Source organism: Plecotus auritus (assembly GCF_963455305.1).
Source record: "Plecotus auritus genome assembly, chromosome: 1".
In the NCBI taxonomy this organism is placed as follows: Eukaryota; Metazoa; Chordata; class Mammalia; order Chiroptera; family Vespertilionidae; genus Plecotus; species Plecotus auritus.
Window position 1 is genome coordinate 13,606,185 of NC_137770.1, and position 13,843 is coordinate 13,620,027.

Sequence of the window (13,843 nt, forward strand, 5' to 3'; positions counted from 1 at the left end):
ATAAATGTAAAGGTTTGTTTTTGGAGTGTCTGTTTTGTTTTATTGATTTATATGTCTGTCCTTAAGCCAATACCACACTGTCTTGAATATATAGCTTTATAGCAGGTTTTTAAAATACTAGTATATAGAGTAAGTCTTCTAACTTCATTCTTTTTCAAAATTATTTTGGCTATTCTCAGTCCTTGATATTTTTACATATATTTTAGAATCATCTTGTCCATTTCTACCAAAAAAAAGCTGCCAGGATTTTGATAAGGACTGTAGTGAATCTCGAGATCAATTTAGGGAGACTTGCCATATTAACAATAGTGAATTTTCCAATCCAAGGTCTCTCCATTTATTTAGATAACTAGAGGCCTGGTGCACAAATTCATGCACAGGTGGGGTCCCTCGGGGTGGCCTGTGGAGATCGGGCCCCAGCTCATGCCCCCAACCTCGCAGCCCTGCAGCCCTGCCTGGCACCCCACCTTGGCCTGGCGCCATCCCCTCACCTGTTCCACCATCCTGTCTGTGGGGCTATCGATCGGGGCTGGGCTTCCCCCAACCCCCCTGCCTGGCTCCCTCAGCACCTGGGTGCTGGGCAGTGGCCCCGTCCCCTGTCTGCCAGGTGATAGGCGGGGCAATTGGCTCGTACCCACCTTGGCCTGGCACCGCCCGCTCACCTGCTCCACCATCCTGCCGTGGTCTCACTCTCCTCCATCAGGGCCGGCAGTGCCTCCGCTGCCGCCTGCTGTCAGCGCCATGTTGCTGACGTCTGCCATGTACCGCGTGCCCCCTGGTGTCAGTGCATGTCATAGCAAGCAGTCGAATTCCTGGTCGAGGGGGCAATTTGCATATTAGGCTTTTATTATATAGGAAGATTCATCAAGTAAGAAAAAAAATGTTGGCAAGACTAAACTATAGTGTAGGGATGCATACCGGAGTGATTGAGCCATAGGGAAATGGAATGAAGTGTAGCAATTCCTTTTGGATGGAGGGAGGGGCCTGTTCATTGGGATGGGATGAGTGACAATGGTCTTTTTTAAATTTTATTTGGGTGGTAGTTACCTTATAATAATTCCCTAAGCAATATATTTGATTTTTTATGGTTTTCTGTATCTATATTTTATACAATAAAATGGTTAAAAAAGTATGGGAGGGGGATAATAAAAGGTGGGATAGAACAGTGCCCAGCAGAGGGCAGGAGGGGAAACTGCACTGGGAATCAAGAGGTCCGGGTTCTAGTCTTGGCTCCGCTGCTCACTCACCGAGCTTCGGGCAAGTCTCACCCTTCCCCTCTCTGAGACCTAGTTTCCCTCTCTGTCCGTTGGAGGTAATGAAGTCCAGCATGCTTCACTAGGTTGATTGGAGAACCATCTGGAACAATGGGTGGGGGATGGCCTGGAACTGGCTCCTATTGCCTCAGCAGAAGATGATGATGATGGCTAGCATTCACTGAGCAAGGACTGCTACCTCGTGTGATCCTCACAGCAGCCTGTGAGCAGTAGGTGTGCAGCCAGGTTTTATTCTGTCCTGGCATGTGAGGCCCGGCCACTGTCCTCGGGGAGCTAAACGTCTTAGGGGGCTCTCTTGATGAGAGAGTAAAATAACTGTTAACTGTCTTGCCAGTGCTTTATTGGTAAACTAGAGGCCCAGTGCATGGACTCATGCACTGGTGGGGTCCCTCGGCCTGGCCTGCAGGGAATGGGCCGAAACGGGCTCTCCGACATCCCCTGAGGGGTCCCGGATTGCGAGAGGGTGCAGGCCAGGCTGAGGGACCCCATCGGTACACTACCAGGGCGGGAAGGGACTGCGGGAGGGCTCCAGGGCGTGTCCGGCCTTTCTTTCCCACTCCTGATTGGCCAGACCCCAGCAGTAAGCTAACCTACTGGTTGGAACATCTGCCCCCTGGTGGTGAGTGCACATCATAGCGACTGGTCGAACAGTCGGACACTTAGCATACTAGGCTTTTATTACATAGGATGTCAGCTCTTGTAGATGGCTTAGAGGGGCTTGAAAATAGCTCATTCCCCTGCACAAATTAAATATTCGCCCCACAGGTGGCATTGGCCCCGCTAAGGTGCTTAGCAAAGCTTTTTCTCTGTAGGTGGCTCACAGGTACAGTCCAACTACCATTTGAGTAATTGGTGTGCGTTTTCACTGGGAAGGGCCAAATAAATGAGGCAAGGATGAGAGGATTTCAGGTAGAAGCTTGTCCTAACGGCCTTTGGACGGACCCATTTCCATATCTCTATCACTTTGTCAACGTTAGCCCCTTGTCTGACTGTCTTACTTCCGAGTTCTATCTCTGCTGTCCCCTTGTCCTCCACCGCACAGGAAGAGGCCGCGAATCCCGTTCCTTCTTTCGAGCCCATGTAGTGAGTCCATGTGGAGGCGGCATCTGGCCCTGCTGCTCCCCGCCTCTCGCTTCTCTCCTGCCCCTGTGATGCTTTTGTTTGTGTCACGGGAGTTAGTCACAGTTTCCAGTTTGTTTGCGGGCTTTTGCACAGCAGGGATCGGCGGCAGCTCTTCTGGCGCTGGAATGAGACTGGGCCCGTGTCAAACACCAACTCTTCTGTTTGCAGGCTGCGTGATGATCCCGGGCATGTTACATAATTTCTCCGAGCCTTTGCTTTCTCACGCACGAAACTACAGGAGGTGCTAAATAAATACTTGTTAATTGAGAAGAAAATTTTGACATAGTATATAATAGAAACAGTTCTGATTTTGCACTATTTTCTGCTAAACCAAAGATACACAAACATACCAGTGGCTGCTTTGGGCTTCTGCCCAATAAATGTTTATCTGTGGGACGGAGGGCCAGATGGCGGGTGGTGGGAGGTAGCGGATGGCTGGGCAGTGGGACGTTTGACGGAATTTTGAGCACGGCCAGGAGCTTCCCCAGTGTCCTCTTAATCGGGCGTTGGAAGTAGCATAGTCCCATTTCATAGATGAGGACCCACGTTCCTACCCTTCTCGGCGTGTGCCCGGCATCAGGGTGTTTTCCCTCTGCCACGTTTCCACGCCTCACATTCCTTTCTCCCTCCCCCTTCGGCTCCTGATCACGCTCAGCCTTTGCCCCTTTCTTCTTTTCTGTCCCCAACTTACTGCCTTTCCCAGGCCCAGGCAAGTTACCTGGCACGACTCACGAGAATGAGAATCCCAGTGGCACGAGGCCCCACACTGAGCAAAACGGCTGTTTCCCCAGGAGCAGACGGGAGGCTCCTTTACCAGTTGCCCAGCAGACCCCCTCCCTTCCCCGTTGAGTGTAAGAGGCCTGGTTGGGAACGGGACAGGACGCCTTGAGCAGGCCTGGGCCCAGCACCCCGCAGTGGCTCCCCTCCCTCCCCCGAGCCGCTCCTCACCCAGGCCTGCCACCTGCCTGGCTCCTGAAGCCACTGGGACCAGTGACCCCTATGTTGAAAGGCCTTTTTTTTTTTTTTTTTTTTCAACTGAGTCCCTTGGGCTTTTTCAGTCGTAGTTTTTGAAACATTGTCCCCGAGGTGGTTTTGTAAACGCAGCCTCCTGTTTCCTGATTGGAATGGAAGGGAACTCCTGCTCTTACCCTGCTCTTCACTGTCAGCTCCAGGGGTGGCCCTCCCCCCACGTCCTTTCTGCCTTTCTCCCGCGCACAGCCCAGCTGGCCTGGGAACAGGAGAGTCAGGCGTCCTTTCATCTGTGTGACTTTGCTGCTAAGAATCAATTAGTGTTTGAACTCATATTGGTAGCAGACCATTTCTACCTTCTTGACTGTCTTCTACGTATGTGCTTATTGACGTTTAAGATGGATGTGAAGTTGGCCTGGTGCTCCTCCATGTTCCGTGTCGTTAACCGTGAGGAAGGTCGTGCGGAGCCCCAGCCACTCCTGCTCTCCTCACCCCGTCCTCCAGCTCCATCTGGACCTGCCGCAGGCAATTTCCTCCGTGGAAGTAAATCACAGTGTCAGCTTTGAATTACACTCTCATAAAGCCCTGGTGGTTCAACTGCCCAAACCACCAATTTGAGCCACTCAAACCACCGTCAGTGGCTCAGCCACCCACGTCCACGTGTGAGTTTGGCCTGGCCCTGTTGATTGAACTTTCTCCAGTGCTAGCTACGTTCACCGAGATAGGACAGGACGGAGCCAATCGCCAGCACCTCGGGTCCTCGGCTCCTCAGGGCTGCCCTGGGCCTGTGGCCTTCGGTGGACACTCTGCACGCCTCCCCATGGACACTGGCATCTTAGGAGATGTCGCCATGGTTTCCTGAGAGAGGGACCAGAGTCCCAAAGAAGGAGCATTTTCCTATCCTCACCCGACATCAGTGGTCTTGCTATTGAGGACATGGTAGGCTTTCCAATAAACAGCAAAGTGAATGAATGGGTCCAACTGGGGAATGCCTTTTTCCCCCTCAAAATTAAATGACTCCAAAGAAGTAAAACAAACTTTCATGCGCTATAAATTGACGAGAAGGTAGATTCCAGAATCCAAGACTCTCTGAGCAATGACAGAGTTTTTGAGGATAATAGTGGTAATAATGGCAAACCCTGAGAAAGCTCTTACTACATGTATTAACTCATTTAATGCTTGCAGCCAATCTGTGAGGTGAGTACATCTGTTATCACCATTTTACAGAAGAGGAAACTGAGGCACAGGCACTTTCCCCAGATCAACACCAGTGAGTTGTAAAGCTTGAATTTGAGCCCATACAGTCTGGCTCCAGAGTCCCTGCTCTGTTTTACCTAAGTTTAAGTATATCGACAAAGATGTGGATTTCCAGGTGAATACTTTGAAGAACAATCCTTATATGTGAGATACTGGTTTGTTTGTTAAAAATATTATTAGATTGAATAGTCCAACTGTGTTAAATACTGTTTGGCTTCTAGGGTTAAGTTGAGCATCATTATAAGTTCACGGGGAAGCATGTTTGTTGGCTGGATCACTATTGCCTCCCCTGTACACAGTAGGCCCTCAACATATGTGTATATACATATTTAATTTTTTAAATATATGTGCTGTTACTGGGAATAGAACCATGACCTCCTGGTTCGTAGATCAATGCTCAACCACTGAGTCACACCGACCAGGAAGGATGGAGATATATATATATATATATATATATATATATATATATATATATATATATATATCTCCTCACCTGAGGATATGTTTATTGATTTTAGATAGAAACACCAATGTGAGAGAGGAACATGATTGGTTGCCTCTCATACTCACCCCAACGGGGGATTGAACCTACAACCTTTTGGTGTATGAGACGATGCCCCAACGAACTGAGCCACCAGGCCAGGGCTCAACCATTGTTTTTTGAATGAGGATTGATATCCTTTGACTCAGTCCCAGCGGCTGGAAAGAAGGAAGGACATGAGACCAGGCAAGCCTGTCCCTATTTCTCTTTCCTTGGAGACTTGGGGTTTGGGAGTGGGGAGAAACAGCCGAAGGCTGAGTCGCTCTTCTGCCTGAGCTCCCGGAGCAGTTGGTCCAGCTTCCATCCAGGCCTTCCGCATGCCATGTGGGAGGCACCTTTGTGCATGTCCCTGTTGAGACCCTGAGAGGACTCTCAGGGCCTTTTTTGATTTGTACCTCTACTGCCTGGCACACAGAGCCTGCCCGTCGGCTGCCTGGTGCCCATCTGCCTGCTGCCTGCTGCCCGGCCGGCTGACCAAAATGCCCAATTCCCTCTGCTTTTGTCACGAGGAAGCCTCAGTTGCTGAGGTAGACCAAAAAAATGTTGGTAAGCCTGGTACAACTCTCATTAGGTTTGAAATGAGACTTCCGGAAGCTTCGCCGGCTTGTTCACATCCCAGCGCGGATGGTTGTCACACCCGTCACTGTATCTGGGCTGCAGCTGGCTGGCTGCGTTGGTCAGAGAGAGTCCTTTGCTAACGAGGCCAAGGTTGTGGGTCGGATCCATGGGCCCTGACGGCCGCGAGCCATCTGTCTTCACAATGCATGTCACTGGATCCCAGGCCAGAGTGTGCAGAGGACAGAAGCTGGGCCCGTGCGGGGAAGCAGCCCGAGGCGGCCAGGAGAGCCTTTGGATGGTGATGGATGGCCTTTTCTTCCCTCACTTTCCAGCTCTGGGTCTCTGGTTTTGATTTCAGACTTTTCCAATTGATGACACTAACAGTCATATAAACGGAGGGGAAGCGGCTCCCGCGCTTGAGAACGGAGAGAGATGGGCCTAGAGGTGCAGGACACTTCTGTGTTTCTGGGTTATCAATGTGGACATGGTCCAGAATGCCTATGGGCACGTTTCATGACGTAAGAAGTACCCGATTCACTCGTTCCCTTGGTAATCGAGAAAGCTCTTCTCAGCAAAGGGAGTGGGAAAGGGATTTCAGAATAGAAGATTGTGCTCATTCTGAGGGCCTGTGCTCTCAAGATGGTCACCGTTTGGTTGGAGGACAGGCCTAAATACACATGAAAATCAGTGTGTTAAGTGTCACCTATGCTCCAAATACATGGGCACCCATTGGGAGCACCCAGGACCGGTGCCTTGGTCTTCCCGGAGAAGCTGGGAGAAGGCTTCCAAGGGTAGCCTTTGACCTGGGTCTTGATGGATGACTTGAAGTTTTTTTGGACACTTCAGACAGAGGGAGGAGCCATGTGTAAAGGCATATGGGAAGGAAAGTTTCCCTGAAGTGTCTGGAAGATTTTTTTTTTTTTTTTAAATCTTGAAATCCTCATTATCTACATAGCTGTCTGGAAGCTGTCAGGCCAGGCATGCCCAGTGATGTCGCTTGGTACCAGCGTGTCACCCCTCTCCCGGGCACCCAGGCACGGCCACCGCGGGCAGGTGAGGGTTCTGTTTAGGAGAGAGCTGTGCTGTGCTGCCTGCCCACCATGAGCAATGCCACAAAAGGGGACAAGAAGCAGGGAGATGTACCCGCTGTGGCCTCGCTCCATCTCATTCTGGCAGTTGTGAGTTGCATTCATCCCATGAATATTTATGGAGCACTTTCTGTATCCCAGGCTCTGTTTGAGGGATTTGGGGCATGTTCGTGGGCAAAACAAAGATCCTGGTCCTCAAGGCGCCTACATCCTTTTGGGGGCTGTGGAGCCTCTGAGCTCCCTGAGGCAGGGATGGCGGCCTCCGTTCGCCAGTGTGTCCTCAGGGACAGCCTGGGACTTGATGCTCAGTAAAGGCTGGGATAACCTGCCACTTGGGAGTTCCAGAAGTGATGGTTGGTAAGAGACCAGGGATTTGGTACCCAGAACAACAAAAGTATTCACACCAGAACTTTGAGTTTGCGTAACAGTGACAGTTGATATTGACTTTGAGTGCATTGGTGGCCTGGGCCAAGCTCTGAGGTCAGACGATAATGTAGAAGGCTAGGCTAAGGGGGAGAATTGTATTTTCCCTTCTCGCTCCCAAGAAATGGGAAGAGGAAGAACAAAGCACTATTTTGAGCTTGCTGTTGAAGTAGCGCCCATCCCGAGGCGACGTGGCTCCGTCTCTGAGTTTTCCGTTTTGATTTGGGGCTGGGAGCGCTGCTTCCTTTCCGTGTACATTCCCCCCTCGGTTAGATACACAGAGCCCCAGGTGACGGTACTCAGGAGCTGAGGATGTCGGTCTGAGTCCTAGGACAGAACCAGGCGCTGCCGTAGGCTTGTTCATAAGAATGTGCACTTCAGAGGCCAGACTTCAAAAGTGCTGCTTCAGGGCCCAGGGGGTCAAGAGGCAAGCCACAGGCCCCCTCCCCCCGGTGTCCGCAGGAAGTCATGCTTTTGCACTGACCTAATGGCCAGCAGACAAGCCCTAGAAGGAGGAGACTCAGAAGGAGGAGGAGGAGACCAGATAGAAAAGGGAGGAGAGAAGGAAAAAATGGAAGTAGGTCAGGGAGAGGGAGACTGTGTCCCCATGAAAAGGGACAGGAACCGAGCAGGAGGTCTCTGCCTGAGTTTGAACAAGAGCAAGGCCATGGGACACTGGGTTGGGGACAGGCAGTGACGTTGGAAAGTGAAAGCGGGGTTTTGCCTGTTTTTCTGGCTGAAAACTGGCTGGTGCTCAAGGGACCTGCTGGCGCTTTCTTCCTTGGTCATAGCTGAGCTGTTTGGGAGCCGTCTGGCCTGGGTAAAAAGGCACCAGCTCAGGGAGCTTGCCAAAGCAAGGTGCAGTGTGAACCCCAAGTTCTGACAGCTTGCCAACGCACCTGCTGCTCGGATGTTGGCAAGAACATTCCTTTTGGGAATTGTTTGCCATAATGAATTCGGACATCGCTGTGCTCTGTTGAGGGTGTTGAAATGGAGTGAATGACCTCCCGTCAGGGGTCTGTGGGAGCAGCTGTATGAGCATGGAACCTGAGCAAGGGACCGGTCTGTGGGAACCCTCACCACCAGGGACAGTTGGTACCAGCGTGTCACCCCTGGGAGCCTTTTTACCTCACCTCTCTTCATTCTGGTGCAGTCTTTAAGCAACAGTTCCTTCCACCTACTTGCTGAGTCACAACATTTTAGGGATAAAGTAACAGTTCAGAGACATGACGCAGTCCTGTGGTGTTTGTTTACTTCCCTCCGATCGGGGTATTTCATAGCATTTAGAATGTAATTCTTACAAGTTAATTTCCTAGTTTGTTCCTTTGTCTCATGATTATCCAACTAGATTAAAAATTATTTTTTCTGCTGCCAACAGTGAAAGCGATTGGCTGACTAAAATGATGTGACCCAAAGATGTATGAATGGTGTAGGCGTCCATGAGAATTGTATGTTTCTGCATTTGGGATTCGTTTTCACTTTCTAATATTGAAAATGAGCAGCCTTCTACCTTCAGCTCCGCCTTCTTCCTGCTGCCGAGTTGGTCTGTGGTTGGACACCCAGCCTCGCGGCTGGCCAGATGGGGCCGCGGTTCATGTGGGCAGCACAGCCCCAGGCCTGCGGAGACATGCGTGGCTACTGTGGATCCTTGGTTCACGAGCAGGATGCCTCCCAGTTGGAGAAAGAATTTTATTCTGAATCCTAAGCTCTCTCCAGAAATAAACTAGAAACAGTTTGAGAAAAACTTGTATCTGCTTCCAAGGTAACGTCAGTGCTTTGGGAATATGCCCTCGTTTCCCCTTCCAATGTGTGACTGACTGCCCCTTGGTCGGGGAGACTTCCTCCAGTCCTCCAGCAGAGGGCCTCGGTCCTGCACGGGAGAGCCACCTTCGCCATAGGGGGGAGGGGAATTTATCCATCCTTTCTCCTTTATGGCGGTGGAGGCATTGCCCTAGGCCAGTGGTCGGCAAACTCATTAGTCAACAGAGCCAAATATCAACAGTGCAACGATTGAAATTTCTTTTGAGAGCCAAATTTTTTAAACGTAAACTTCTTCTAACGCCACTTCTTCAAAATAGACTCGCCCAGGCCGTGGTATTTTGTGGAAGAGCCACACTCAAGGGGCCAAAGAGCCGCATGTGGCTCGTGAGCCGCAGTTTGCCAACCACTACCCTAGGCGCTGGGCCGCTTCACCGGGGTCAACAGATTTTTTCCCCATTGTGAACGGTTCCTAGGAGTATCTCATTGGCTGTCATCCCTGGAATGCGTGAAATTTGCACCGTGTGTGTGTATTAAGTACCTTGCATATTCATGATACAAAACATAGGCCTGAGCTCATGCATTCACAGTTTGTGCTTCCTCCTAGAGTTGTACTTCATTTTGAGAACCTACGTTTCGTTTGCCCAGGAAGGTGACAGAGCCCCCCCGGCTCACACTCTTGCCGGGTCTGGGAACCTGAGCAAGCCATGTCCTTCCGTGTCATAATGAGTAGTAGATAGTGTTAGGGCCTTCTAGCTAGAATATTGTACTTTTGCCTCGATAAGTCATGCCTTCTGCGAGGGGGATGCAGGGACATTCTGAGTGACCAATTCCCACCTTGCTGCCTTCCCTGACAGTGTTTAGATTTGATGCTGCCCGTTCAAGGCCTGATTTCCACCCTGGTAAACAGCCCTGGAAATCTGGGTCTCCTCCCATTGTGTCGTCTCAATCCCACCCGTCATACAGTTCAAAATGCCACTCCTTTTGAGCCTCGCACATCGTGAGAGCTTCATCGGTGGAATAAAAGCAGACTACTCCTTTCTACCCGTCCATGTTTTAGCTGTAGCTGTCTCCTTCCCCCACGTTACTTACGCGAACTGAGCTTCAGTCCAAAAGCAAATGTACTTTGTTGCCTGAGAACACGGATCCCATAAAAACAAATGAAGGGGAAAGCAAAGGAGATTGCATGTCCCCGGGCCTGTTACCTAACTTTTACCCACATCTCCGTTAGATCTCCTTCCGCGCTGCTTCGAGTCCTGAGCACACGCTTCTCTTTTTATGCCCCCATAAAACTCTGATCTGCTACCACCTGCTCCGTGTGGGTGAGAGGAAGATGGGAGTACTTGTGTACCTGTGCCAATAAACTGAGCGAAGTCCCGGGGCTGTTCTTGTGAATGAGAGTTCTGGGATGTCATGTAGGTCGAAGAGGCGAATTGATAGCCCTTGTGAGTGTTTGTAACGTACAGAACCCACATTCAGTTTGATTTAATACCTTTGTGCAATTTAAAATGTCATCCAAGAAGAGGGCCAAATGCCTGGGGCATCTGCCACAGCCTGCAGGGCTGGCTGACAGGTTTGCACCGGCTGACCGGCTCTGCGGCGTCTTGGAAAGATGAGATGTGTTCTAATGAGCAGGTTATAAATAACCCCGAGTTATGTCATAGGTGGTAGCGGCGCTCAATGTAAAGGGACCGGCTGGGGAGTGCGCCAGCTGAGCAGCCGGGTGCAGCTTTCAGCAAGGACAAGTGGGGCCTGGATATATTGACCAGGATGTTACTCAAGAATCATTTGTCCCTTAATGAAATGTGTCACCAAACACGTCTCTGTGAGGTGTGTGGGGCAGCGGGATGCGATGTGTTCTGAGTCCCCGGCAGCTCAGGTTCCATGCTCATACAGCTGCTCCCACAAGGGGCCTCTGACCCTTTGCTTCATCGCGGGGTTGGAGGCGGGGTGGAGGAGCATTTGATGGCTTTATTGGGCACTAATTTATGTTTGCAAAGATGCAGCGTGGTTGCTTGGTGGAGCCCTTCATTTCTCACACCTTTTCTCTCTGTCTCGCCCATAAAAATGGCAAGTTAAAGTAGCCTTTCCCCACACTGCATGTAGTGCCTTGTGGATATTTCTGTTCCCCAGTTGCCACCCACCTTTTAGATGAAAAGACAGATTTCACCGCCACTCAGCAGAGCAGGAAAACCACGGAGCCACGTAAGGATGAAGATAAACTCTGGCAAGATATCTTGCTTTTGTGGGGCGGGGAGAAGGGAGCCTCAGAATCGATTTTCCAACTTTGGTTTTCGTGAGAAAATTTGGTTTCAGAAACACAAAAATCCATCAGTCCTAGGTCATATTTTGGAGATTTGAACAAAGATGGACAGGCACATTCAGAATAATTGTTGCTTAAAATCTAGCCAACAGCTTTTATGTAGATAAAATGCATTGAAATATGCGTATAAAACATTTGATGTTAATACACGCGAGATGGAAATGCTGTCAAATTCTGTGTGCACACAGGAACTTGACCAGAGGAGTGGGGAGGTTCAGAGAGCTCCTCAGAGCGGTCGAGACCAGAACAACTCAGAACCTGCGAATGGTAAGTGTGGTGAATGACTCGACTAAGTGTAATCTCCCTCTCTCTCTCTCTCTCTCTCTCTCTCTCTCTCTCTCTCTCATATATGTTAATAGATATAGTTTACATACCATATAATTAACTGTTTACAGTCAGTGGTTTTTAGTATACGCACAGGATTGTTTAGCCATCGCTAATATTTCATTTCAAAACGTTTCATCGCCCCCAAAAGAAACTCCATACCCATTAGTAGTCAATCTCCATTCTCCCCGTTCCCCAGCCCCTGGCAATCACTCATTTACTTTCTGTTTCTATAAATTTCCCTCTTTGGGACATTTTATATAAGTGGAATTATACAATATGTGGTCTTTTAGTGACTGGCTTCCTTTACTTAGGATATTTTTTTAAAGTTCATCCATGTTGTAGCCTGCACCAGCATTTCGTTCCTTTTTATTACCAAATAATATTCCATTGTATGGATATAAGACACTAGAGGCCCGGTGCACGAAATTCATGCATGGGTGCGGTCCCTAGGCCTGGCCGGCGATCACAGTGTGAGCATCTGGCATGGAAGGGCAGGTCCCAGCTGACCTCTGAGCCCTGGGCAGCACCTGGGCCCCCAGACCCTTGTGCGACCCCCTCCGCCTGAGTCACAGCACCCGAGTCCCCACGTGGAGATGTGGTGAGTGCGACCCAACGCCGCAGGCCGGGGTGCAGCATGGACCTCTGGGCTGCCCAGCAGTGCCGCACGGAAGCTGGGCAGGCAGCACACTCCCAGCCAGCCTCGCAGACTGGCTCCTGTGCAAACCCACGGGGAGCTCAACTGGCCCCTATGGTCCTGGCGGCTGTGGCCTGGCTCACCCGGAAGACACCACGCAGGTGCAGGGCAGGCTCCTCGTGGGCACCCAGCACCTGAGTTCGGGGGGCTTTCCTGGTATGCGAGCCCTGGCATCTGGGGCGGGGGAGGGTAGCAGGAGGAATGAGAGTGAGCTCGGCAGACACCCGGCAGTCTCACTGCATCTCCATCCCCGTCACCCTCACCCCCAGATAGCCAGCAAGAGGCCACAGCACGTCACCGACGCCTGCCATGTTCCGCACTGCCCCTTGGTGGTCAGCACACGTCATAGTGAGCAGTCGAACTCCTGGTCTCCCGGTCGAACTCTCGGTTGAACAACTGCCCGAGGGGACAATTTGCATATTAGGCTTTTATTATATAGGATTTTACTTATCCATTCATTAGTTGATAGACATTTGGGTTGCTTCACTTTTTAGCTGTTATGAATAATGCTGTTGTGAACATTCTTATGAAAGTTCTTATGTGGACATATGTGCTCATTTTTCTTGGGTATGTACCTAGGAGTGGAATTGCTGGATCGTATGGTAACTCTATTTTTAACATTTAGAGGCGTTGCCAAACTCTTTTCCAAAGTGGTCACACCATTTTGCATTCTCGCCAAAAGTTATGAGGCTTCCGGTTTTTCCACACCCTCGACATTTGTTGTTGTCTGTCTTTTTAGCTGTAGCCATCCAGTGGGTGTGAGGTGCTCTCTCATCGTGGTTTTGGTTTACATTTCCCTGGTGGGTACTGACGTTGGGCATCTTTTCAGTTGCTCATCTGTAGTGCTGTCTGTCCCTTGAAACATAAGAAATGCATCCCATAAGACTGGTAGAATGTAAGCCCTCCCAGATGCCATTGCGGGAAGGGATCGCTTGTATGCTAATGATTCATACAGACAGAGCAAAGCAGATTAGCCCTGAGCAGTACCTAGTTGTCTGACTAATGATATTGACTATAAAACTTACAAGCTAAATAACTGGTTGATCAGCCACTTGGCTCTCCTTTTGACTTGAGTTCTCTCTCTTCCTTTTTAATCCTTTCACTTTCCTTCCTGGGGACTTTCCTTCATCACACCTTCATAACTTGCCCTTCAGAGCCATAGCCATTGAGTGAGTGTTTGGGCAAAGGCCTGGTGCTTACTGGGAGCAAATGCTGCCTGTCAGCACGGATGCAGAAACCCCATGTAAGATTGCAGTTTCTTTTGTCTTCTGTCATCCATGCGGCTGTCCTCCCATTATCACAAATCCTTTAAATGCTGTAGGAGAGCATGCCCTGGGGCCAGGCTAACGGATTCCTGTCACAGAAACGAGGCTGTATCTTCAGTTTGGTGTCTCCAGAGTTTTAGATGCAGACATATAACTCATGGGGTCAGATGGCCAAGCCACAGGCTTTCCTAGAACTATGGGGGTGAGAGAAGATGTACTTCACACATGCCTCCCCCACCAACAA

General features: G+C 50.1%; 1 protein-coding gene across 6 annotated transcripts in view; it reads left to right on the plus strand.

The window, feature by feature from the left end:
* The window catches only part of TTC7B (tetratricopeptide repeat domain 7B), a 204,841-nt gene that overhangs the window by 68,019 nt on the left and 122,979 nt on the right, over positions 1–13,843 (plus strand). For all 6 annotated transcript variants that reach the window (XM_080685190.1, XM_080685192.1, XM_080685194.1 and 3 more), the window contains one exon: positions 11,502–11,580. In XM_080685190.1, the coding sequence (XP_080541316.1) occupies positions 11,502–11,580 (79 nt within the window). The remainder of the gene's footprint in view (positions 1–11,501; positions 11,581–13,843) is intronic.